Source organism: Impatiens glandulifera, chromosome 2 (assembly GCF_907164915.1).
Source record: "Impatiens glandulifera chromosome 2, dImpGla2.1, whole genome shotgun sequence".
NCBI classification, from domain to species: Eukaryota; Viridiplantae; Streptophyta; class Magnoliopsida; order Ericales; family Balsaminaceae; genus Impatiens; species Impatiens glandulifera.
This window is the reverse complement of record NC_061863.1, coordinates 67772096-67797846: the sequence shown is the minus strand read 5'-3', so window position 1 is coordinate 67797846 and position 25751 is coordinate 67772096. Positions and strand designations below refer to the sequence as shown.

Here is a 25751-nt window from a genome sequence, read left to right as displayed (position 1 = left end):
TGGAAAATTAACTCCATGAAGTCAACAACTCTATCAGTAAGGCAGCTTCAAACTCAAGACTGTCCTAAAGGCTTGTCACAAGAACAACAATGTGGAGGAGATCTACTGCCAATAGATCCATGGTTCTACAATTAGAAAAAAAGAGAAGACTGTAATGTTTTAATGGATAATACCTTAACTGATTTCTACAACTAAAGTCATTTGAAGAAACATAATAAAATATCATGTGTACCTATTCCCATAACTGAGACTCTCATCATCAGTTTCAGGGATTGTGCAATCAACGTGTTGTCTGTCTTTCCTCTTTTTTTCGATTAGTCATTTGGCCTCGAGCCATCAATTTGTAATAAATATCGGCCCTGGCCCTTGCCCTTAGGAAGATACTCCCTTCCATTAGAATTCAGAGATGGAAAAGGGCTTTAGTACATGATGACAGTGCCCAAAGTACATATACGTAGAGAAAGGGAAGAAGCACTGTACAAGTATTGGCTACAGCCGAGAGGGATGACCAATGCCACCAGTTGTTCAAATAGTCGGCTACTATCATATTCTCTAGTAGGATTGTAACTTTGACAATCTGAATAGTCTTACCTACTAGTTTTCCACATGCAGATTTTGAACTACTGCATCCAGCCAAGGACAACATTTTTAGTTGGCCTTCAAGTTGTATTGATTTTTTTTTTTTTGATGTAGAGGCCAACAACCGCAATACAGGATCAGCAACCGGTATGTTACTTGCCAAATCTTGAAGACTGTATTGAGTGTAAATGAGGGGTTCCTTGACGTTTGGCTTATCCATTCCTTTTCCTGTGCAAGTTCCACTATGTCTTGCCATTTCCTCCATGGAAGAAAATGTACGATTGGCAAAACATACAGATACAGTGTGGTCTCATTAAACATGCAAATTCGAGACACGTGCATCTGTTATGTGCATTCCATACTTTTTCCAAGGAAGCGGCAACAAACTTGATTGAAGAGACACATTTAAATCAAACGCATGCAATTCATGTTCCTGATATTTGGACGTCATGGTGCACTGATCAATATGGTTATGGAATAAACGCGTGGACAAAGCCTCGTTACAAATAACCTTTAACAGGGAAATCCTCTGCATCTGGGAGTGCAGCATCTATATCGAACAACATGGCCTTAAGCTGCCTCAGAATTCGAGACATGTTAACTATTAGTTTTCCTCGTGCAGATTTAGAACTACTGCATGCAGTCAATGGCAACATTTTTAGTTGACCTTTCAAGTTGTATTGATTTCTCTTCTCTTCAAACTTTATTTCTTTATAAATAATTGGTGTCCATCCTACCCTGCTCTGGCTCATGATCTTCCTCCTCAGAACTATAATCGAAGTATTCATCATCTTCATCCTTTCTTCCTTGTTTAGGTTTGAATCCCTCGGCCTCAATAATGAGATCAACATTACGTGTAACTTTAACAAGGAGATCCTCCATGATTATTCTCAGAAGTGAGGTATGGATCTTTCTCAACATGTTACTGATGCACGTAACCAGATTGTCTTCTTCGACCTTTTGACCAGTCTCTCCCATAAGCTCGTTCAGAGCAGTCCATGGGTTGATGAGTTATCTTCATGTTTTTGGAATGATACATCTTCTTACAGGTCTAGAAGAACTCCAAAATGGAAAAGGAATTTCCATACCTAATCAAATAGTTCAAATGATTAGTAGATGCAATAACATAAAGTAATTTAAATTTCTTTCTCATAGTGGATAATGCACTGCTTAAGCACGAGTTTGTGAGTTCTATAGTATTAATTAAAAAAGAAGAGAAAAAAAGAGTGAGATTAATATATAAAATTATCTCCATGAAATCACCAACCCTATAGTTGTCCTAAAGGGAAGGGTTCATTTCTCTTCTTTTCAAACTTTATTTTCTTTAGAAATAATTGGTTGTCCATCCTACCCTGCTCTGGCTCAGAACCTTCATGCTCAGAACTATAATCGAAGTATTCATCATCATCATCATCCTTTCTTCCTTGTATAGGCTTGAAACCCAGCCTAAAAAATGGGATCGACGTTAAGTGCAACTTTAACAAAGAGATCCTCCAAGATTATTCACAAAAGTGAGGTGTTGATCTTTTTCAACATGTTACCGGTGCAGGAAACCATATCGTCTTCATAAACCTTTAGACCAGACCCTCCCATAAGCTCGTTCAGAGAAGTCCATTGGTTGATGAGTAATTTTCATGTTTTTGGAATGATAAATCTTCTTCAGGTCTAGAACAACTCTAAAATGGCAAAGGAACTCCCATACCTAATCAAATAGTTCAAATGATTAGTAAATGCAATAGCATAAAATAATTTAAATTTAATTCCCATAACAGATAATTCACTAATTAAGCACGAGTTTGATAGTTCTATAGTATTAATTAAAAAAAGAAAAGAAAAAAAGAGAAGAGATTAATATATAAAATTACCTCCATGAAATCGCTAACTCTATCAGAAGTCAGCTTATGAAGGTTTCTTTCTCTTCTCTTCAAACTTTATTTTCTTTAGAAGTGCTCTGGCTCAGGACCTTCATCCTCATAACTATAATCGAAGTATTCATAGTCCCTTCTTCCTTGTTTAGGCTTGAAGACCCCAACCTAAGAAATGAGATCAATGTAACGTGCAAATTTAACAAGGAGATCCTCCATCATTATTCTCAGAAGTGAGGTGTTGATCTTTCTCAACATGTTACCTGTGCACGTAACCAGATCGTCTTCAAAGACCTTTTGTCCAGTCTCTCCCATAAGCTCGTTCAGAGCAGTCCATGGGTTGATGAGTTATCTCCAAGTTTTTGGAATGATAAATCTTCTTCCAGGTCTAGAAGAACTCTAAAATGGAAAATGAACTTCCATACCTAATCAAATAGTTCAAATGATTAGTAGATGCAATAACATAAAATAATTTAAAGTTCTTTCTCATAGTGGATATGCACCGTTTAAGCACGAGGTTGTGAGTTCTATAGTATTAATTAAAAAAAAAAAGAGTAAGATTAATATATAAAATTACCTCCATGAAATCACCAACTCTATCAGTAGGCAGCTTCGAACTCAATGGCTGTCCTAAAGGGAAGGGCTCTTTTCTCTTCTCTTCTAGCAAAGGACTTTGACCGCTTTCACAAATTCCTTTAGGTAGTTCAGCATATGTCCTTGTACAAAAAAAGGTATCCACTTCTAAGTGTTTGAGAATCCATATGTTGGCTTCTTCTGTTCAGATGTGTGTATTTACTAAGGGCATGCGCCCCAGGAAGTTTCTCTAAGATCTCCAAGGAAAATTCAGCATCCAATCCAAACCTGTCCTTTCCTAACCATTTCCTCAGCATTGCATCTGAAGTTTTAAACTCAGATTCGGTTCGAATCACACTTGGAATTTCAATTAATCCCCATAGACTACTGAAACTAGATAGTGAATCAAAGCTGTCCAATCCATCACTGCTTGCCACATCATGACGATAGCTACAGCAGAACTGAACTACATTTGTTTGCTTGTATGTCATGTGGCATCTTTCCAGTAAAATCTTCACAGCATTCTCCCAAGCCCGTGATGCTAACCTTCCCACAACAGAAAACTCACCAATAGACTCACAAGGCTGCAAATCATCCTTCATATCTTTTAGAGAAGGCGAAGTATGATCCGATAGCATCATCTTAGTGCTTGAACTCTCGCCATCTTCGGTTTCTAATGAGTACAACTCATTTTGGCTCAATTTGCTTTGTCCATTAAGCTGTTCCATTTTGTGCCTAGTGAGTAATGTTGAACCAATTGGAATTGGGACCTTGGAGCATGAGTATCTCCAGATATTATAAGTGGGACAAAAATTGTCCCCTTCACAGACTTCAAAATTGAAAATTGAGCCGGTAAACTTATCGTGCCAATCTGTATCCAATGGGCCAAATCTGGGTGCAATTTTGGTAAGATGGCCGATGATCAACATTCCCTGTAGAGAGGACAAAAAAATCCTTGAACTGGAAAGGAAACGCATCCTGGAACAAGAAGAGGAATACAATTTATTAGCACAATCAGCCAATCAAATGAGAAAGATAAAATAATTCATTCTATAAAAAAATATAACTTTATATTATGTGTGGAAAATGTGCATATAAGGTGCAGTGCAAGAAACAAAAGGATAGTAGTTTTCAAGATGCTTCAAATATACCTCTGCACAATACAGAGATGGGTACTTCAGAGATGTAAATAGAGGACTGAAACTACTTTCAGCCCTAACTGATCTAGGCTGAATGCTATGTTCATCTGTGTGCTAAGCCCATGCTCAAAATTCGCAGTTCTCTCTGAGCCAAGCCCATACTCAACATTCGCAGTTCCTCTGAGCCAAGCCCATACTCAAAATTCGCAGTTCTCTATGAGCCGTGAAAACAGTAACCAATAGAGCCGGTATTATATACCGGGTTCACCCTGCATAGAAAAAAGGTAGAATTGTTAATAAATTAAATAAAACTGGAAGTTGAGTCCGTTCAAAACAGAACAGCAAAAGAGGAAGTTTCCAGTGATAAGGAATCAAAGCACAAGGGTGCTGTTTCTTCACATTTAAGAGTCAAGAAGCAAAATGTAGTAAAAGATCCTTGCAGATCCTAAAGAATCAATTAAAGGAAAAATAAAAACACAATATAAACATCAATGATAATTACATTCTAGATCCCCCAAAAAACAAAAAGAGGATCTCAAGTTGTTTCGGACATAGCCCATGAAATGCCAACTTGAAACAATAGTCTTCGCTACTTAAATAAAACCTTTTACAACATTATTTTGTGAGCAAAGCTAAAGTTCTAGCGCTTCTACTCAATGTCTACTTATTAAATATATAATTAACCTATTAACTTCATAGATAATTAGTTGGTATACCCAGGACGAGAATATTGATACTATTGACAGCTCAAAGGATGATGTTTCGTATACTAGGGATATGGAAGATGGTCATTAATTTATGGCAATGGTGTTTTGAGAGATGTTGGTTGGGCTTAAGGACTGGTGATTTTTCTAAGCCTATCAAGCGACGTCTCTTCCATTTGAAGGAAGGCAACGGAGATGGTGAGGATTCACACACATCTTCACATGTGGGATTTTTTTAAGCCCTTTTAAAAGTTTTCTTTATCTATTTTTGGGCTTTCATAAATTGCTTTCCTTTCTTTGATACGAGGTCCACCTTCCGACTGCCTTTATTGTTGTGCTCCAGTTTATAAGATGAGAAAATGAGGAAGAGTTGTTGTTGCTCCAAAGAACGTTCCGCACAAATGTTGTTTGACATAGATTTCGGATGGAAAATCTAGGTCTAGACAGCATGAGACGTAACCTTGAGAGGGAGAGACAAGGCCAAGAGAGCAGGTAACAAAGTTGTTGATATTGTTAAAGCCTAAGATTATGCTGCAAATCCAAGTCAGTTGTAGAACTTCATATGTTGTAACAAATCGCTTATAACCTTTCCACTTTAAGGATGTAGTAATAGCAAATTTCACCATTCTTTACATATATGCATAAAGGTTAGAGAAAAACGTTTGATCCTTTCTATCCTAAACCATTTTCAATCGAAAATGTGTTTGTTAGCTCCTTCTAAAGCTAACCAATGGTTGATGTGACCTAGGAAGTCTTTGGTTTGTCTTATTTAAGCAAGTGCATTGAATATACTTTCATTTTGGCGCCATCAATGAAATATGCCTTGAAAAACATTTAAGCTTAAATTATTGTTACTACATTAAAATTTGGATAATTAGCAAATTAAGACACTATTTTTCAATTTGACAACTTTTACTCATGACAAGAAACCCACATCCCAAGACTTCACTTCATGAACACTTCCACAATATCTTATTTCATGCTTTAATAGCGAGTGCTTAGTCATGTATCATGGACGTCTACATGTGAAAGCATAAAAACTTAATTTCTCAAATAAATGACTAGAAAATACATTACATTTAGGCTTAGGTTTGGTGTATCTTCACAGCCTAATTCAATTAATGATTACTATGTCTGGAAACCATTTTTGGTTGGACTTCTAGTCCGGTTCTGGATCCAATCACATTTCTTTTGTGATTTTTCATCCAAATCTGGATCTAGATCCAAAAACAAAAAAAGTGTTTCTAAATTTGGGCTTAGCCGACATCTTTGACTTGTCGTCGTTGCTTCATAGTCTTGTAATTGTACAACTTGCAATTGGTGGGATGGGATGATCACATCGTCCTTGAAACTAAGGTCATTTTTGGTAGGCATCCTCAAGTTTGCTCTCCCTCAATACTTAACCATAAGTAATTATGCTTGAACCCTATACTCTATAAATAGAGGGCCATACTCTATAAATAGAGGGCCAGGTCCTCCATAGAATATACTTTTGATTTGAGTATCTCTCTAACATAAAGTAGTGTTTACCTCAAATTTTAATTTTATTCTGCAAGAGAATGGAGGATGATCAAGGAGAGATCTTCATCATCATGTTTGATATCGAATTCTCCAAATCATGATTGTTCTTCACAATCTGGGTTCCAATCATTTTGAAACTTTTTTTTTCTGAGTCTAGTTAACGTTTGTCACATTAGCTACCTTGATCGCTACTCACGAATCAAGATTTTGACACCACGTTGCTGACCCTTTTCTTCACATCTTCCTTAACACTCAGATCTGGATCTGAATCTGAGTTTGAACAAAAAAAAAAATTATAAATTTATTTATAAACATTTTTTTTAATATCTCATTTGAGTATTAATTTAAATGAAATAATGTTCTGAAATATACTTTAATTCAATATATATTGTAGAAATTTGAGAGAGAATATTTTATTGTTTGTGTTTGATTACATAAGAGGTCTAGTGCTTAAATAGTGAAAATTACATATGCAGGAAAGAAAATGATTTAAACAGTTAATCAAATAAAATCATATGAGTTGTAATTGATTTGTTAATTAGCAACAGATCTTCAATCAATTAGACTAATTTGCTACTGATTAATATTTCATTCTCGGGCAATTAACAAATCAATTGGTCTAATTGATTTGCTATTGACTTTTGGTATTTCCTTCCAAGGAAGATTGAAAGATAATTCTATAGAATATAATTCTATATATATATATATATATATATATATATATATATATTAAATAATTTAATAAAGTTTTTTGGTTCAAACCCAGCTCAACTCCAGCTCCAGATATTTCCAAATAAAGTCATCCTTGAAAAATAATTCATGTAGATTCCCTTATTCATTTATCCATCTTGTGATGCAAATCATGTGATCGTGCTTCGAGGTGCTATGAAGATTGAGTAAGATAACCACATACTTATACATTTAACCTTTTACTTTGTGTTCTCTCTACAACTTTTTCCTTTCCTAACACCTTGGTATCATAATTCTATAAGCATGAGTAAAAATGAAGCTTTCAAAGTAGACAAAACTAATGTACAACTCAAATCTCAATTATGTATTTCCCTCACTAACGTAGCTCTTATATGTTGTAGCTTTCCATTCATCCTTCATGTAGTGTTGTAACTAGATAGTTGCACCTTTTTTATGACTTTCCATCGTATTTTAGGCTATCACACATCATCTAGAAGCCTTGGGTCAAGATATTAAATCTTTTACTTTGAAATTTTCTTGAATTGGAAATGAGTACATGTAAAAGCTTTACAAATACCCTTTTATAATAATTTTCTTGGATAATCAGGAAACCTATCTCCATTTTACATTTCGTAGCATTCTTGGACTAATCACGCATCATCTAGAAACACTTCATTATCGAGTGATTCGAGTCATGCGTGCCTCCACAAAGTTTCCACGAGAGATAAATGTTTTAGTTTATTTTCACTCTTCAAAAAGGATATTGAAAGCTTCAATCATAAATATCAATGAAACAATAATGTTCAAAATAACTTTCTTTTGGGAGAATCAAACCCTTGACAATCTAATAATGTGAAATATACACCGAGGCTTGTAATCAATGGGAAATATATCTTCAAAATAAATGGTAGAATTTGATGAATCTTAAGCCCCATAAGCTTACTGATTAAGAATAAGAAGACACTAAGAATTTTGAACAACTTCAAAACCAAACTTACAAGTGAAGAAGTTAAGGAAGGGGATCCATGCCCTTTTTACATATGTGGAAGCACAAGATCACTAGATCTTTCTTATCCGTATAGCCTGTACATCTCTCTTGTGGCATTTTCTTTTCTTCATGCCTCTCGTTTATGCTATAGCGTGTGAGAGACGTTTTAGTAAGGTCAGTTGGTTATGTTTATTGCTTACTCAATTGTGATTAGATTTCATGTTTGTCATAAGTAGTCTCTGAGCCTTAGTTTTTCTTAAAGGTCAACTTTTCAATAAAAAGAACGCAAGTTGCGTTCAAACAGATGGGGGAACAAAGAAAGAAACAAAATACAAATGAAGATGTTTCAAATATACCTTTGCAGGATCCTGAGATGAGTTCTTTAGAGGTGCACTGAATAGGGGACTCAAACGACATGCAGGCTGCAGCCCTAACTGATCCCGTCTAAATGATATTCATAACGTCACTGTTAATGCTATTCAACATACCATGTACATTTGATGTGTTATGCCCATACTCAAAATTTGTTAATGCTATTCAACATACCATGTACATTTGATCTGTTATGCCCGTACTCAAAATTTGTAGTTCTCTCTGGGTCATTTATAGAGTAAACAATAGAGCCAATATTACATGTCTAATCACCCTGCAAATAGGAAAAGAAAAAGGGGAGAACTATTATAAAATTTAAATAGAACTGGAAGTTGAATCTGTTCAAGACATAACTGCAAAATAGTATTTTTCAAGTGATAAGGAATCAAGGCACAATGGTGTTGTTTCTTCACATTTAAGAGTCATAAAGTTGCTTGCAGATATGGAAATAGTTAATGCAAACACTTAGTAGATCTTAAGGAATCAACTAAAGGGTGAATGGAGACTCAATATAAAATAAAAATGATGGTCACATTCAAGGTCCCACCATTTGATCATGTTTGATGTCAATGTTAGATGCAAAGCAAGTTGCATATCTCGATCCCAAATGAGCGAGATGGGAATATATATGTTATTACAACCTTATTTATAAGAATAGTTAGAGACTTATAGCTCTAACTAAGATTTACTTCTATTTAAAGTGTGCTTATTAAAAAGAAAATCAACCTACTAACTTAATAGATAACTAGTTGTTATAAACATTACCTAAAATAAATATTACTTGTGTATAAATAATATCTAGGACAATTCATAAGCTTCCCTTTTAAAATTCAAATACAATTATATATATATACAACCTCAATTGAGAATTTTTTATAAATGAGACAGTTGCGAAATCCAAGCAATGATCCAACATGGAAGCAAAAGAAACAAGAAATAACAGAGAAGGAAGAAAATGGCTGGAACACTAGACCCGGGAGTTTCTAAGAAAGGATCCACAATCGAGATTTATTCTCACTAAGTCACCTTAATATCATACAATCATGCCGGATCCCACTCACCACACCTATTCATGGAGTTGATATCTATCTCTAACAAAAGAATATCTCAAGTACATAGATTTATAGGATGAAGCTCTTAATGTGGAACACTACAAACTATTTAGAAGGATGTCTTCATTCCACCTATGCATTCAATTTCTAATACAATGTCAGATTTCATTGAATATTTGCTAATTATTATGGAAAGGTAACCTTTAAATGACTAACGTATGTGTTGGGATATTAGATATAGATATAAATTATATGGCGATATGAGAATATATATTTTGTTTTTAATGGTCGACTTTTATTTCAAAAGAGGTGTGTACACCCTGCAACATTATCTCCCTTGTACACCCTGGCTCGTTTGAGACAAATTCTTGTTCATGGCTGGCTGATACTTCAACGCCTAACATCGGGTTTTTGTGAATAGTGAATTTAGGGGCCAAAGGGAAACACCATTAGTGTCGCCAATCGGAAACACAATTTGAGGATACTCGTGAACATATCCTCCACCTTCAAATCATTTTCTCATAAAAAAAAATACATGTACTATTCTTTCAAACGAAACAGGAAAGTTAGAAAGACAACCAAATATCCCTTTTGATCAGGAGCATGGAAAAGCATCTCAATGGTCCAATACAGTTCTAAAAATGTAAGCCTCAATCTAAGGTTTCTGCGGGAAGATTTTTTCTTAAAAAAATAGCATCACCGATAAGAGCAAAAGTGAAGCGTTTTGTCTTATCGATAAAAATAGCCCAATCAGTCTGCCTGGAATAGATGTTTCAAACCTGTTAGATGCAGTTTGGGGCTGTTTCCTGGGAGGCCTTCTTGAGCCGAACTCATTTTCCCATCGGTTGTGCAACAACTGGCTCAATCTAAGGAGGAGGAGCCCTTAGACTGCCTCCGGTATGAGAAGCCACTTCCGCCGTGGCGCCGACAACTTTATTGGCAGACGAAAGAGAGCCGGGCACCCGAGTCACGACGGACTACAGACAACGAGTGAACGAGTCTTCTCCGCCCCGACCGTGACTCAAGGAGGTTAACCAGTGAAGTAAACATTATTATTTAATCAAAATTATATTTAATTATTTTGAATCACTATATTCATTATCTTCTCTTCTCTTCTCTTCTCTACTTATATTATTGTCAAAAATGTTGTCTCAAAATTACAAAATTTTATGTACCTATATAAGGTATAATATAATGACACTAAATTACTAAGAAATATGGTTAATGCAATACATGATTTAAGCTCTTAAAATTGTTTATGTAGAATTTATAGTAGTTAATGGTATCATATTAGTAAGAATATTAATACAGCGTGAAGACCTATTAAAAGTGATCATTAAATAAAATTCAAAAATGAAAATTTAAATAAAATTCAAAAATGAAAATGTATTTAATTTTTTTTTTGTTTAGTAAGATTGAAGATCCCATCGGCTCCATCTCGTAAAAATTACAAGGTAAAAATTACAAGATCACCTCAAAGACGCCTTTGGTATCTAGGGGTCACGGACTGACCATAGAACCTGTTCAACAAGTAAAACGAATTAAAGGCAATCTGTACTTCTTAAAACCAAAGAGTCAGACGGAAACAGTGAGCATTTCATTTAATTTATAAATTTAATTTTCACATTTGATTTTATTTTCCCCTTAATACTAACTGAAGGCCTCACAAGACAAATGTGGATAGGGCAATATGAACTTATCTCATTGGGACAAATGTGGTTTCTAGTTAAAGTTGGCTTTATAATTGAAAATGATTAGCAATTATTCTAAACATCCTTGTCAAATGAACAAAACAGATAACAGGAAGTTATAATTGTATTCATCTTATAATGTCATACAATACTCTAGTATATGTATAGTAACAATAACAATAATAGCCCTTTGTTGAGAAAAGATAACTAAATTTCAAAATGAAGTATAAAAAAAATACAAAATAAATTGATAATAAACAATGTGCCGAAAATATATTATTCAGAGAATGTCAGCTGAGGATCTAAGTTACAATCATGTAAGAAAGTAACCAATTATTTATAGGTAATGTATGTAATTCTATTTCTATTCATTAACTAAAATAGTTTGATCCAATGACAACCAAACTACACTGTACAGTTAAAGTTATAAAATTAATCTGTGATGTCACGAAAACCAGATAGTCTACATAACCGCTACCATTCTCCACAGACCCGCCAGCAGCATCAAAACTCTATCAACCCTACTGCAACACATTTCATACAACTGTTAGCATACATGAAAGTAACGCAATCACAGGAAAAATAGTATAAATAAATCAAAAATTTAATGATAGATTAACATACCCCACTAGGATTGGGTGCCAATATAGTAAACCCGCTTCTACAATTAGAAAAAAAGACAAGGCTGTAGTAAGGTTTTAACAGATACTTTAACTGATTTCTACAACTGGAGTCATTTGCGGAAACATAATAAATATTATGTGCACCTATTCCCATAACTGAAACCTCCCTGACCAGCTTCAAGGATTGTGCAATCAACGCACTGTGCAGATGGACTGCAGCTTCTAGAATTTGTCCTTCCTCTTTCTCGACTCTGCATTTGGTCTCGAGCCATCGATTTGCATTGAAGACCGGCCCTTACCCTTAGGAGGAGGATTCTCCCCTCCATTAGAACTCGGAGATGGCAAAGGGGTTTCGTACATGATGGCAGCGTCCAAAGTACATATTCGTAGAGAAAGGGAAGAAACAGTACAAGTATTGGCTGCAGCCGAGAGAGACGACCAGTGCCACCAGTTGTTGTTCAAATAGTCGGCTCCTATCATATTCTCCAGTAGGATCGTCGCTTTTACCATCTGAAAATCAAGCAGGGATGCAATGTTATATTGGGAGCGCACAAAAAAGGATTAACAATAATAAGAAGAAGACAATAAACTTACCTCGTTAATTGTGCTTGCAGATTTAACAAAATCACGCCAAGCAAATCTCTTCTCCAAGGCAGCCATAGAAGGTCTCCTTCCTTCCTCTGGGAGTGCAGCATCTATATCAAGCAACATGGCCTTAAGCTGCCTCAGAATCTGAGACGTCTTACCTACTAGTTTTCCTCGTGCAGATTTAGAACTACTGCATCCAGCCAAGGACAACATTTTTAGTTGCCCTTCAAGTTGTATTGATTTCTTTTCTGATGTAGAGGTCAACAACCGCAATGCAGGATCAGCAACCGGTATCTTACTTGTCAAATCTTGAAGACTGTATTGAGTGTAAATGAGGGGTTCCTTGACATTTGGCTTATCCATTCCTTTTCCTGTGCAAGTTCCACTATGTCTTGCCATTTCCTCCATGGAAGAAAATGTATGATGGCAAGACATACAGTGTGGTCTCATTGAACATGCAAATTCGAGACATGTGCACCTGTTTAGGTGCATTCCATACTTCTTTTCCAAGGAAGCAGCTGCCTTGGTCGAAAGCAAACTTGATTTCAGAGACGAATTTAAACCAAATGCATGCAATTCCTGTTGCTGATCACTAGATGTCATGGTGCACTGATCAATATGGTTATGGAATAGACGCGTGCACAAAGCCTCGTTACAAATAACCTTTAACAGGGAAATCCTCTGCATCAAAAGAAAAAAATAAGAGAACAAATTAGAAATTATATGGCCAGAAAAAATATATTTATATAGAAGATATTAACATACCTCGTCTACACTCATTTCCCAGTACTCTACCGCGTCCATAGATCTTGCAAGTTGAGTAAGAAGATCCTTTAAAGCCTCTAGTTCAGTCTGTTCATGTCCATGGTCCTCACTAACAGCATTCTTCAAGGCACCTTCATGGCCCTCACTGACAGTTTTCTTCGAGGCACCTTTCACGCCTCGAGATTTGGATTTGGCTTTCATAGAAATACACAAAGGGCAAAACCATTTTCCTTCTGGAATCTTTGCAAGTGGAGGCGTTAAACAATATGTGTGATATTCGCTGTCACAAATATCACACAGCAGGACATTTTTGTCATCTTTGTCCACCCCACAAAGCTTGCATATACCATTGTCCCATGGAGCCTTTGGAAGTGAGGTGTCAGTCGAATGGAAGAGTATATCATCTATACTTGATGACTTGCTCTTTTGACATAGTTCCTCAACCTTTCTCACCAGGACAAGCACCTGCACCAAAAACAAGCAAGTTAAAAAAACAAAATTAGAAAAACAAAGGCAGAAGTACAACTGAATGAGCTCACTTACCTCCCTGTCGTACATTTCCTCGAAGTTCCGTGATAAACGCTCAACCAAACTGAGTTTATCACTTTCATGTGCAAAAGCCTTCCGCACGTTATCCCAGACCTAAGCAATGAAGGTGCAAATAAAGCTATTAAGTATATATCTACTTGATTTAACAATAATCTAATTAAGAAAAGGAAATAAAGCAAACATACATTGCGAACATCCTCCACAAACGCATTAGGAGATCCATTGTATGCCCCATTAGCCAATCTGACGTCGATAGTCCGAAAGTCCAAAGGTCGGGACACCATTCCCGGATATCCTAGGGATCCTTCACTATGGTAATCATTGTGGTTCACAAGTGCATTCCCCAGTAGATAGCATAAGAGATTTTTCTTATCTTCGCATATAGCACGACGCAAGACATTTCTGCATTTTCTCGATATTAAATTGGATGCAGCAATGTCACACTTCGGCATCTCACTGGACTCATTTCGAGTGTGCACAACTGTCAAAACTTGAAGAACCATTTTCTGCATGCAATCAAAGGAGTTGAACATAAGCAAGCATGAAGCCATAAAATAGTTTCATTAACAGTGCATAAGAAATAATGCTCTCCTAATCAAAAGATACATATATACATCATATTTGCTAATGGAATTAACATTACCCTTGTGCAAACAAAAGACATTTTTGGCAAAAGATTTTTTTTTTACCTTAGTTGGTCCCGATGCATTACCCTTGTAAACTTCTTTGCTAATTGATTCATTCAGCAACTTCCTCGCCCATTCTGGTGGATTCTTTTCCAAGGAGTCCTTCACTTGATTTCTAATTCGTGCACCTACATTTGTTGCCATCTTCCGTACAGGTTCTAGTGCACGCACCCATTCAGAAGCAAGTTCTGAAGCAGGCTCTTCATAGCCAGGGATAACAATGTCATTTTCCTTTGTCGAACCAAGGACCCCTTCTGTAGTTTCTACAAGGAACTGAGAAACACAAAGCTTAGTGCATCATTTCGAAGCAACTCCACAAAAGCTAAAGAGTATGAAACATTTTTTTCAGTTATGGACGCTCACATTTCAGAAAATGCAAAAAATAAAAAAAAATGAAAAAGGAAGAAAGGAAGTTTGTTATGAATCCTACATACCTTTGCATCGGCCTCCATCCCAGCAACTCCAGTGAAGGAAGCACATAATACTCCTCCATCACCTTGTAGACCACGGAATATCTTGACACTCTCGCGAGTAACGACCCTTCTCGAGTCAAGCTTACATTTTGCCAACAGTTTCATCAAGATATATCGCCGTGTCAATTCAGGCCACGTAACTTCGTTAATTTGAAGAAGATCAAACTTTATTTTCTTTAAAAATAAATGGTTGTCCATCATACCCTGCTCTGGCTCAGGATCTTCCTCCTCAGAACTATAATCAAAGTACTCATCATCATCATTCTTTCTTCCTTGTTTAGGCTTGAAGCCCCCAGCCTCAAAAATGGGATCAACATTACGTGCAACTTTAACAAGGAGATCCTCCATGATTATTCTCAGAAGTGAGGTGTGGATCTTTCTCAGCATGTTTCCAGTGCACGTAACTAGATCGTCTTCATAGACCTTTTGAGGCTCTCCCATATGCTCTTTCAGAGCAGTCCATGGGTTGATGAGTTCATCTTCAAGTTTTTGGAATGATAAATCTTCTTCCAGGTCTAGAAGAACTCCAAAATGGCAAAGGAACTCCCATACCTAATCAAATAGTTCAAATGATTAGTAGATGCAATAACATAAAATAATTTAATTTTCTTTCTCATAGTGGATAATGCACTGTTTAAGCACGAGATTGTGAGTTCTATAGTATTAATTAAAAAAAAGAGTGAGATTAATATATAAAATTACCTCCATGAAATCACCAACTCTATCAGTAGGCAGCTTCGAACTCAATGGCTGTCCTAAAGGAAAGGGCTCCTTTCTCTTCTCTTCTAGTAAAGGACTTTGACCCCTTTCACAAACTCCTTTAGTTAGTTCAGCATATGTCCTTGTAGAAAAAAGGTATCCACTTCTAACTGTTTGAGAATCCATATGTTGGATTCTTCTGTTCAGATGTGTGTATTTACTAAGGGCATGCGCCCCAGGAAGTTTCTCTAGGATCTCCAAGACAAATTCAGCATCCAATCCAAACCTGTCCTTTCCTAACCAATTCCTCAGCATTGCATCTGAAGCTTTAAACTCTGATTCGGATCGAATCACACTTGGAAATTCGATTAGTCCAGATAGACTACCGAACCTAGACAGTGAATCAAAGCTGTCAAATCCATCACTGCTTTCCACATCATGACGATGGCTGCAGCAGAACTGAACTACCTTGGTTTGCTTGTATGCTATGTGGCATCTTTCCAGTAAAATCTTCACAGCATTCTCCCAAGCCCGTGATGCTAACCTTCCCACAGCAGAAAACTCACCAATAGATTCACAAGGCTGCAAATCATCCTTCATATCTTCTAGAGAAGGCGAAGTCTGCTCCGATAGCACCATCTTAGTGCTTGAACTCTCGCCATCTTCGGTTTCAAATGAGTACAACTCATTTTGGCTCACTTTGCTTTGTCCATTAAGTTTTTCTATTTTGTGCCTAGTGAGTACTGTTGAACCAATTGGAATTGGCACCTTGGAGCATGAGTACCTCTGGATATTAAAAATGGGACCAAAATCGTCCCCTTCACAGACTTCAAAATTGAAAATTGAGCCGGTAAACTTATCGTGCCAGCAAGATCTGTATCCAATGGGCCAAATCTGGGTGCAATTGTGGTAAGATGGCCGAGGATCAACATTCCCTGTAGCGAGGACAAAAAAATCCTTGAACTGGAAAGGAAACCCATCCTGAAACAAAAAGAGGAATACAATTTATTAGCACAATCAGCCACACAAATGAGAAAGATAAAATAATTCATTCTATAAAAAATATAACTTGATACTATGTGAGGAAAATGTGCATATAAGGTGCAGTGCAAGAAATAAAAGGATAGTAGTTTTCAAGATGCTTCAAATATACCTCTGCGCGATACAGGGATGGGTACTTCAGAGATGTAAATAGAGGACTGAAACTACTTTCAGCCCTAACTGATCCAGGCTGAATGCCATGTTCATTCTGTGTGCTAAGCCCATACTCAAAATTTGCAGTTCTCTCTGAGCCGTTTAAACAGTAACCAATAGAGCCGGTATTACATATCGAGTTCACCCTGCATAGAAAAAAGGTAGAATTGTTAATAAAATAAATAGAACTGGAAGTTGAATCCTTTCAAGACAGAACACCAAAAGAGCAAGTTTCCAGTGATAAGGAATCAAAGCACAAGGGTGCTGTTTCTTCACATTTAAGAGTCAAGAAGCAAAATGTAGTAAAAGATGCTTGCAGATCCTAAAGAATCCATTAAAGGAAAAATAAAAACACAATATAAACATCAATGATAATTACATTGTAGGTCCCCCAATAAACAAAAATATGATCTTGTGTTGATACGTTACAACCAAACACCGCTCCTTAGAAACTCTAAGACATGGCCCTTGAAATGCCAACTTGAAACAATAGTCTTCTCTACTTAACTAAAAACCTTTTACAGCATTATTTTGTAAGCAAAGTTAAAATTCTAACTTCGATCACTTCTTCCTAATGTCTACTTATTAAATATTGAATTAACCTACTAACTATATAGATAATTAGTTGGTGTACCCAGGCCGAGAATATTGATATTACAACTAAAAGGATGATGTTTCGTATACTAGGGATATGGAAGATGGTCATTAATTTATGGCAAAGGTGTTTTGAGAGATGTTGGTTGGGATCAAGGACAGGTGTTTTTGCCAAGCCTATCAAGCGACATCTCTTCCATTTTTGGAGGAAGTCAACAGAGATGGTGAGAATTCATACGCATCTTCACATGTGGGATTTTGAAGCCATTTTCAAAAGTTTCCTTTATCTATTTTTGGGCTTCAATAAATTGCTTTCCTTTCTTTGATACGAGGTCCACCTTCCGACTACCTTCTTTGTGTTGTTGCTCCAAAGAAACTTCCTCGCGAGTGTTGTTCGACATAGATTTCGGGTGGGAAAATCAAGTTCTCGAAAGCATTAGACGAAGCCTTGAGAGCGAGAGACAAGGCAAAAAGAGCGGGCAACAAAGTTGTTGATATTGTTAAAGCCTAAGCTTATGCTAAAATCCAAGTCAGTTCTAGAACTTCATATGTTGTAAAAAATTGCCTATAACCTTTCCACTTGAAGGATGTTGTTATTGCAAATTTCACCATATTTTACATGCATGCATAAAGGTTGGCGAAAAAATCATTTGATCCTTTCTATCCTAAACCATTTCATTCGAAAATGCGTTTGTTAGCTCCTTCTAAAGCTAGCCAACGGTTGATGTGACCTAGGTCTTTGGTTTGTCTTATTCAAGCAAGTGCATTGAATATACGTTCCATTTTGGCGCTATCAATGAAATGTGTCTTGGAAAACATTTAAGCTTACATTACTGTTACTACATAGAAATTTGGGTAATTAGCAAATTAAGAGATTATTTTTCAGTTTGGCAACTTTTACTCAAGGCTAAGAACCCACATCCAAAGACCTCACTACATGAACACTTCCATAATATCTTATTCATGCTTTAATAGCAAGTGCTTAGTCAAGTATCATGGACCTCTACATTTAGACTTGGTGTATCTTCGCGACCTAATTCAATTAACGATTACACATGTGGCTTCATTTGGAAACACATTTTTGGTTGAACTTCTAGTCCAGATGTGGATCCAATCAATTTTTGTCGTTTCACATTCAAATTTGGATTCATATCCAAAAACAAAAAAGTGTTTCCAAATAGGAATCCTTCAAAAAGGATTCATGTACATTCCCTTATTCATTTATCCATCTCGTGAAACAAATCATGTGACCGTGATTCAAGGTGGCCTTACTACATGCTATGAAGATTAAGAAAGATAGTCACATACTCATACATTTAACCTTTTACGTTGTGTTCTCCTCTACAACTTTTTTTTGTTTTCTTTCCTTACACCTTGGTATCATAATTCAATAAGCATGAGTCATAATGAAGCTTTCATAGTCAACAAAGCTAATGTCCAACTCAAATCTCAATTATGTGTTTCCTTCACCAACGTAGCTCTTATCCATTCAAGATATCATTGTATCGTAGTTTTCCATTCATCCATCATGTAGTGTTGTAACTAGATAGTTGCACCTTTTTATAACTTTCCATTGAATTTTAGGCTAAGCGCACATCATCTAAAAGCCTTGGATGAAGATGTTAAATCTTCTACTTTGAATTTTCTTGAATTGGAAATGAGTACATGTAAAAGCTTTACAAATACCCTTCTACAATAATTTTCTTGGATAATCAGGAGAACTATCTCCATTTGACATTTCCATTGACTTTTTCTTAGCATTCTTGGAAATCACGCGTCATCTAGAAGCACCTCATCATCGAGTTATGCATGCATTCGCAATTTGCCACAAGAGATAAATGTTTTAGTCTACTTTCACTCTTCAAAAAGGATATGAAGAGCAAACTCCATCATCTAATATATGACCATCTTTGTGTGTCGAAAGTTTTAAGACTAGAAGTTGTTCTTATAGTAGTTATCACGAATCAAATCCTCAAGCATAAATACAAGAATGAGATTTTATCAATGAAACAAATAGTTAATGTTCAAAATAACTTTCTTTCAGGAGAATCAAACCCTTGACAATCAAATCAATGTGAACTATACACCGAGGCTTGTAAACAATGGAAAATATATCTTCAAAATAAATGGTAGAATTTGATGAATCTTAAGCCCCGTAAGCTTACTAATTAGGAATAAGATGAAACTAAGAATTTTGAACAACTTCAAAACCAAGCTTAAGAGTGTAGAAGTTTAGGAAGGGGATCCATGCCCTTTTTACATATGTGAAAGCACAAGATCACTAGATCTTTTTTATTTGTATAGCTTGTACATCTCTCTTTTGGTTTCTTCTGTTCTTCATGCCCGTTTTCTTCTCGTGTATGCTATAGTGTGTGAGAGACGTTTTACTAAAGGCCCGTTGGTTATGTTTGTTGCTTCCTCAACTGTGATTAGATTTCATGTTTCTCATAATTTAGCCTTCCTCTGAGTCTTAGTGTCTTCTCATCCCATTACATTTGATGTTACTCTTTCTTCTAATACACATAATCTATGGCACGCGCGAAGCCACGGAACTTTTATCAAGTGTAAGAAAAAATTCCTAAACTGCATTAAGAAAGTACCACCACATTCGCAATGAATCTTAAAAAGATCTTAAAACATGTCAAGCATACTAAAAATGCACTCTATCTTTTTGTCCATATAACAATGTCCGACCAAAAGCATAGAAAAAACTTTACATTATCTTCGATAGATTCCTCTTCAACATCCAAACTATCCCAAATGGAACAATTAAGACTATTGGTTTGCAAAGATATAACGAGCTAGAAGATAAAACTTTGAGCACCTTTAGTGATTACACTCCATATGATCCCCTAGATGATGATGATGATAAGGAGTTGGTTAATTGTGTACTTGTGTTACCCAATTCGTTGATCCGAGAAGTTCGTCAATAAAAGTGACATAACCCGTTCAATGGTCAACATCTCCTGCATAAGCTCCAAAGATGCTTTATAAACGTACACATTCACTTGTAAGAGCGATGTGTTTTTGCTTCAAATTCTCATGAGTTATTGTTTTCTCATGCACAACAAAGGATACAAAAACAAATATCTTAGTGGGAACAAACACCTTCCCATGGAAATATTCAAAGTTTAATAACTCTCTAAGATTTTTTATTACACCTTTACATGGTATATACGTGTTCTTAATTGCCTTCCATTTTACAATGGCAACTAGATAGTCTTCTTTTCGTATTACATCACAACTACAACGACTAGTTCACTCAAAAGCTTGCTCCAACAAGATTTCATTGTTGAACAAGAATCCACTTCGATGTATTTCATCACGATGGTCAAGTCTTCCATCTCCAGGGAAAAATATTCTGATCTTCTCTCCTGAGATCCATAGCCCTTTCAGGAACGTGAAGGAAAATTTCCCCATCCATCAATTGGTCACGCGAATACTCTTCAATCAGCAAATAGTGAATGAAAGTGACATTGGCACAATTTACTCCTCTATCAATTGGTCACGCGAATACTCTTCAATCAGCAAATAGTGAATGAAAGTGACGTTGGCACAATTTACTCCTCCATCAATTGGTCACGCGAATACTCTTCAATCAGCAAATAGTGAATGAAAGTGACGTTGGCACAATTTACTCCTTAGTCTATGGTTCACTGACCAACCATAAGGTGAAATTTGCTAAAGGTGGTGGTGATTGACTTCATGAATATACATGACAATTAGGGTTATGGTTAATAGATAGGAATTGGCTTAGAGCATAGATGGGTATTAGATAGAAACGTTATGAAAAACTAGAAAAGTGGGATGAGAGGCTAAGACGGAATTCATTGGTGAGAATATAGGAACTATTCCTTCAAAATAGATTTTAGGCTCATTGGGTATGCACCACCATTATAGGTGTATAAGGTCCTTAATTAGAACCAAAGGGATTTGAACCTGACGTGTTCCAAGCTGATGGGGACAAAGAGAAACCAGAACAGAAATGGAAATGGAAATGGAAATGGAAATGGTGAAAGTGGTAGGCATGTTTTCAACTAGAGAGCCATCAAGCAACAATAGAGTTGACAGTTTTGAACTAGAGAGGCATCAAGCAACAATAGAGTTGACAGTTCAAGTATATCTATATACAGGGTCACATGCAGATACAAGTGGAAGCACGATCTTCGAATTATCAAAGGAAAAAAAAACGCCAGGTGATTGCTAGCAAGAAGGCTTGAATGTAAATGATGAACAGAGATTAATAGAGGGAAACAAATAGTTGCATGTTTAATGTTTTGATAAAATAGAATTTAAAAAATCACACAAGTTTATCAAGGCACTAAAACAAACAACAGATAGGAATTAACGAGTTTCAGCGTCAGTAATTCATTAAGTATTCAATTGAGTATTAACAAAGAAGACAGAAGAAGAAGAAGAAGAAGAAGAAGAAACATACTTGTTGTTATTCGCCGCCCTTACAGCCGCCGCCCCCACCGCAGAAGAGCACTGACCTGCGGCATCTCTTGGCGGCAAGACATGAATGTTGAAAGGGACAGCTGTCCGTTTCAAAATGCTTTCCCCGTTTAACAGCACATTCTCCGCACCGTTCTCCGCTGCTTTCCCGCAAAATGCGGCTGAAACCTCGCCGGAAAATCCATCAAAGGCGTCGTCTTGGACGGCGGATTCTCCAGGAGAAGAGACCGGAGTTTGATTAAGATCAATGAGGAATGGGTTTTTTAAGCGGGGCGATGAGTTCTGAGGCGAACCCATTTCGCCTGAGTCCGAATTGTCCATTCGGAATGAGATTTCAAGAGACGGGTAGATCTAATCAATATATACGCAATGCAAATGCGTATAGAGGAGTAGGAATGAGTGGGCGTGAGATGAATTGGAAAGTGAATGGCGGTGATCAAAGATTTTGGACAGAAGAAGAAGAAGGAGGAGGAGGGGGGCTGAGGGTGAGTAGCAGAAGAAGCGGAAGAAGCAGGAGGTTTACTAAGGTCGACCGGTAGCAGGATTACAGCAGTATCGACCAAATGAAATGAGAAGAGGAAGAAGAAGAAGAATAGAGAAATGCATAACGCATACATATATATAAATATATGCCAAAGATGTAGAAAAAGGGGGAATGGAGAAAACTGGAAGAGTTGAAACAAACTATTTTGTTTCCAAGCGTAAGAGAGAGAACAGAAGACAGCCCTTTTTCGGATTCTCGAAATCCCGAAGCCATATTTCTCTTATGTTGCCCCCAAATGCCGGTATTACCCCTCGTCAGTCAGTTAACACTAAGGAATTCCTCCCCCCTCCCCTTCTTTTTTTCTTTTTTTATTAATTAAAATTGTATTAAAGGAATTTTTTTAACTTTTATTTATTTATTTCTCTTTTTGACTAAATTCTCTTATAGAAATGTTATTTCCAATAAATCAAATAGGATTTACACAATCTAGTTAATTTACACGATATATCAACTCACTTTTTAGATTCTTATAATATATTTTATTTATAGTTATCTTACAGCAAATAATTATATACAAATTCAAAAACTTTTTTTTTAGAAATAATTTTAAATAAATTAACGTTAAATAATAATTTGAAATTGAAAACGATAATGTAAAAATATAAACAATGGTAATGTTTACGTAACTGTATATATTTAAAGCTTCAGTATGTCACTATTATCTCAAACCTAAACGTAATAAATGAGATGAAGTCACCTTAATTTATTTATTTTGTTTATATCGGAAGGAGTCGGTTGTGCAACGTCTTAATTGTTGTTGTGCATTTTTTATCGTCTTCTCAAACGTATAAATATATTATAAGTTTATATTATTTTTACTGATTAGAGTCTTTACATAACTTCATGTACACGTCAATTAATCGATGGTTAGTACAATTAATCACAAACAATACAAAATTTAGATTATTGTACAAGAGATTATTATAATATACTTGTTTTTTAACTTTTATATATGAAAGTATGAAACATGTTCACTAATGTAAATGTAATTTTTTTTCTAAACAATAATAATACAAAGTTTGGATTATTAGTTTTTCAATAGAAATTTATGTGTTACAATTATTCAAAATTTATGGTAGTTATGTAAATAAACTATTTACAAGAAGAAGGGTAATACTGATCTTAAATTTCATTTGAATTTATAAAAGTTTTATTTTATTATATATATATATATATATATATATTAAATAAAGTTATTTTCAATATCAAAATCTAAGTGTTGATATTTAGTAGGTGGAATAAATGGCATATTGTTTAAAAAAAAGATAAATGACAGATTACAAAAAGCAAACTATGGATTTCAAGAGATAAGTTCACATTTATGTCCAAAATATAGAATAGTAAAAAATAATTTATGACAACTTTATTCATACAATTTTAATGTTTTTTAAATACCAATAAAAACAGTAATATTATATATAGTATGAAAAAATATATAATCGGGCTAACTGAAAAAAATCGGATTAAAAAATTGATTACAAATCCCTTAGAAAACTTTAGCTCATATACAAATTAGTATGAATGATTAAGAAATGTTTGGCTAAGAACATTTAAAAAAAATGTTTTATTTCATTCTCAAATTTTATAAGGGTAAAACCTAAATGAACCCCTAAATGTGTATATGTCAAATTGATTAAAATGAATTGGATTTAGTTATTAATATTTCTCATAACATTTGCTTTAAGTTTTATTTATAGGATTCATATGAATAAATTTTTTAAATTATTTTCTTCGATAAGAACTCTAGAGTCTATACGCAGTTCACACGCATAAAAAATAATTTATTTTATTGTTTCAAATTTTCAAATTTTTGGGTGTTAGAATTTACATAAAGTCCGGCCTAATTGCTCATTGTGCCACCGGGATCGCCTAGCGACAAATTCTTATTTCATGGTTAGTGTTGGTTGAAAACAAAAGAATTGAGTCTCAAATTTTGTAATGATCAAATCTAAATATACCTCTCAACTTGTATAAATATTCAAAATAACCATTGGACTTTGATTCATAAGATTTGGGGACTAGTTCATAGTTTCAAAACATATATACATTCACATAATAATAGATGATGCTAGTTGCTGTGGCATCACATTATCAAGAAATTATGATACATGATCATGGTTGGCTTAAAATGTTCTTCTTTTTTAAATATTCTTGAATTTCGAAATTCGGCTCAATCTAAATGTACCGTAACATTATATAAATATTCATATGATTTAGGGGTTATCAATAAGCTCAAAACATTTGTTTAGGTAAAAGATAATTATTTATTAGTGACTAATTCACAATAATAATGATAAGTAATATGTTTTATTGATTTATATCATTAACTAATTGAAAAAAAAAATTAAATTTGTGTTGTTGAGATGCATTGATACTAAGAGAAATGGTAGAAGTAGGAATTCCCGGAGCTATTAAATGAAGTGACGAGGTGTCTAGAATATTGGAATGCGATTAAAGTCTTGCATGATTGTCAATTGTCCACGATAACCTAACGAAAAATTCGTATTTCATTATTAGAGTGTTTTATTATAGTGTTTGGGGAAAAACTTTCGCTCAACCCTAGTGAATTTTTCTTCAGTCTCAAATTTTGTTGCCTAAAATCATAATGTACATCCCTCAACTTGTATAAATATTCAAAATAATCATTGAAGTTTAATTTATATGATTTATCGATCAAAAACGTGAGCGTGGGCGAGTCTTTCATCCCACACTGCTCCTAGTGTGAATGAAATTGATTCTAAGTGATAAACAAGAACAATTCATTCACTTCATACGAAATTGGATTCTAAATTTGTTTGGATGTAATTCGATATTAAAAGAAATGGGCAAAAATGAAAGTTCACTTGGTATTAAGTGAAGTTAGTTGGGTGATCACCATGTGTCGACCGTGAATCCTTCTGTGAGCGACAAATTCTTATTTCGTGATTATAGACTGTTTGGTTGAAAACGTACTAAGTCACTCCACAGACTTTTTAAAATTGTGTAAGGCTAAAATCTGAATTAGTACATTGCAATTTGTATACATATTCAATATAGTAGTTAGAACTTTGATTCATTAAATTTAGGGGCTCATTGATAACATTTGTTTTATTTCCATTTATGTAATAATTAATTGTTTGCTTATACCAATGAATCACCAAAGGAGTGAACCATAGTTAGCATTTGAATCTCATATCCTTTAATTAACAAAAAAGTAAATAAATAAAAATGGACAATGACTTTGGGTATGCGTGAATAAATTATTTGACAGTACCTTAATTATTCTATATGTTATCTAAAAGGGGATTAATATGTATGGTAAATAAATTTTTTTATTGATTTAAATATATAATTAATGTGGGAAAAAAGTATTATGATAATTTTTTTGGATAGACTGTAAGTGCATAGTTGTTACAAGAAAGGAATTT

General features: G+C 35.1%; 1 protein-coding gene and 1 long non-coding RNA gene across 5 annotated transcripts; both read right to left on the bottom strand.

Annotated features, from left to right (window-relative positions):
• LOC124923839 lies at positions 1-10525 on the bottom strand. Of its 3 annotated transcripts, XR_007098268.1 has the most exons (11): positions 10263-10525; positions 8606-8705; positions 8416-8503; positions 6391-6651; positions 4169-4425; positions 3022-3995; positions 2708-2869; positions 2445-2612; positions 2121-2281; positions 1931-2025; positions 1-1667 (listed from the first exon to the last, which is right to left on the bottom strand). It is a non-coding gene; the product is annotated as an uncharacterized LOC124923839 (long non-coding RNA). The 3 variants fall into 3 exon arrangements; XR_007098267.1 differs by having other exon boundaries at positions 8416-8705; XR_007098266.1 differs by lacking the exon at positions 6391-6651.
• An 896-nt stretch (positions 10526-11421) lies between these two features.
• Positions 11422-22558, bottom strand: LOC124926055 (methyl-CpG-binding domain-containing protein 9-like). 2 transcript variants are annotated; one of them, XM_047466217.1, is made up of 12 exons: positions 21784-22558; positions 16711-16897; positions 15561-16538; positions 14820-15410; positions 14389-14658; positions 13885-14205; positions 13694-13792; positions 13151-13615; positions 12392-13066; positions 11942-12307; positions 11799-11835; positions 11422-11698 (listed from the first exon to the last, which is right to left on the bottom strand). In XM_047466217.1, exons 1-10 carry the CDS (start codon positions 22119-22121, stop codon positions 12020-12022), a joined length of 4212 nt encoding a protein of 1403 aa, XP_047322173.1. In that variant the 5' UTR covers positions 22122-22558; the 3' UTR covers positions 11422-11698; positions 11799-11835; positions 11942-12019. The 2 variants fall into 2 exon arrangements, with proteins under 2 accessions (XP_047322173.1, XP_047322175.1); XM_047466219.1 differs by having other exon boundaries at positions 11422-11695.
• Positions 22559-25751: the final 3193 nt, after the last annotated feature.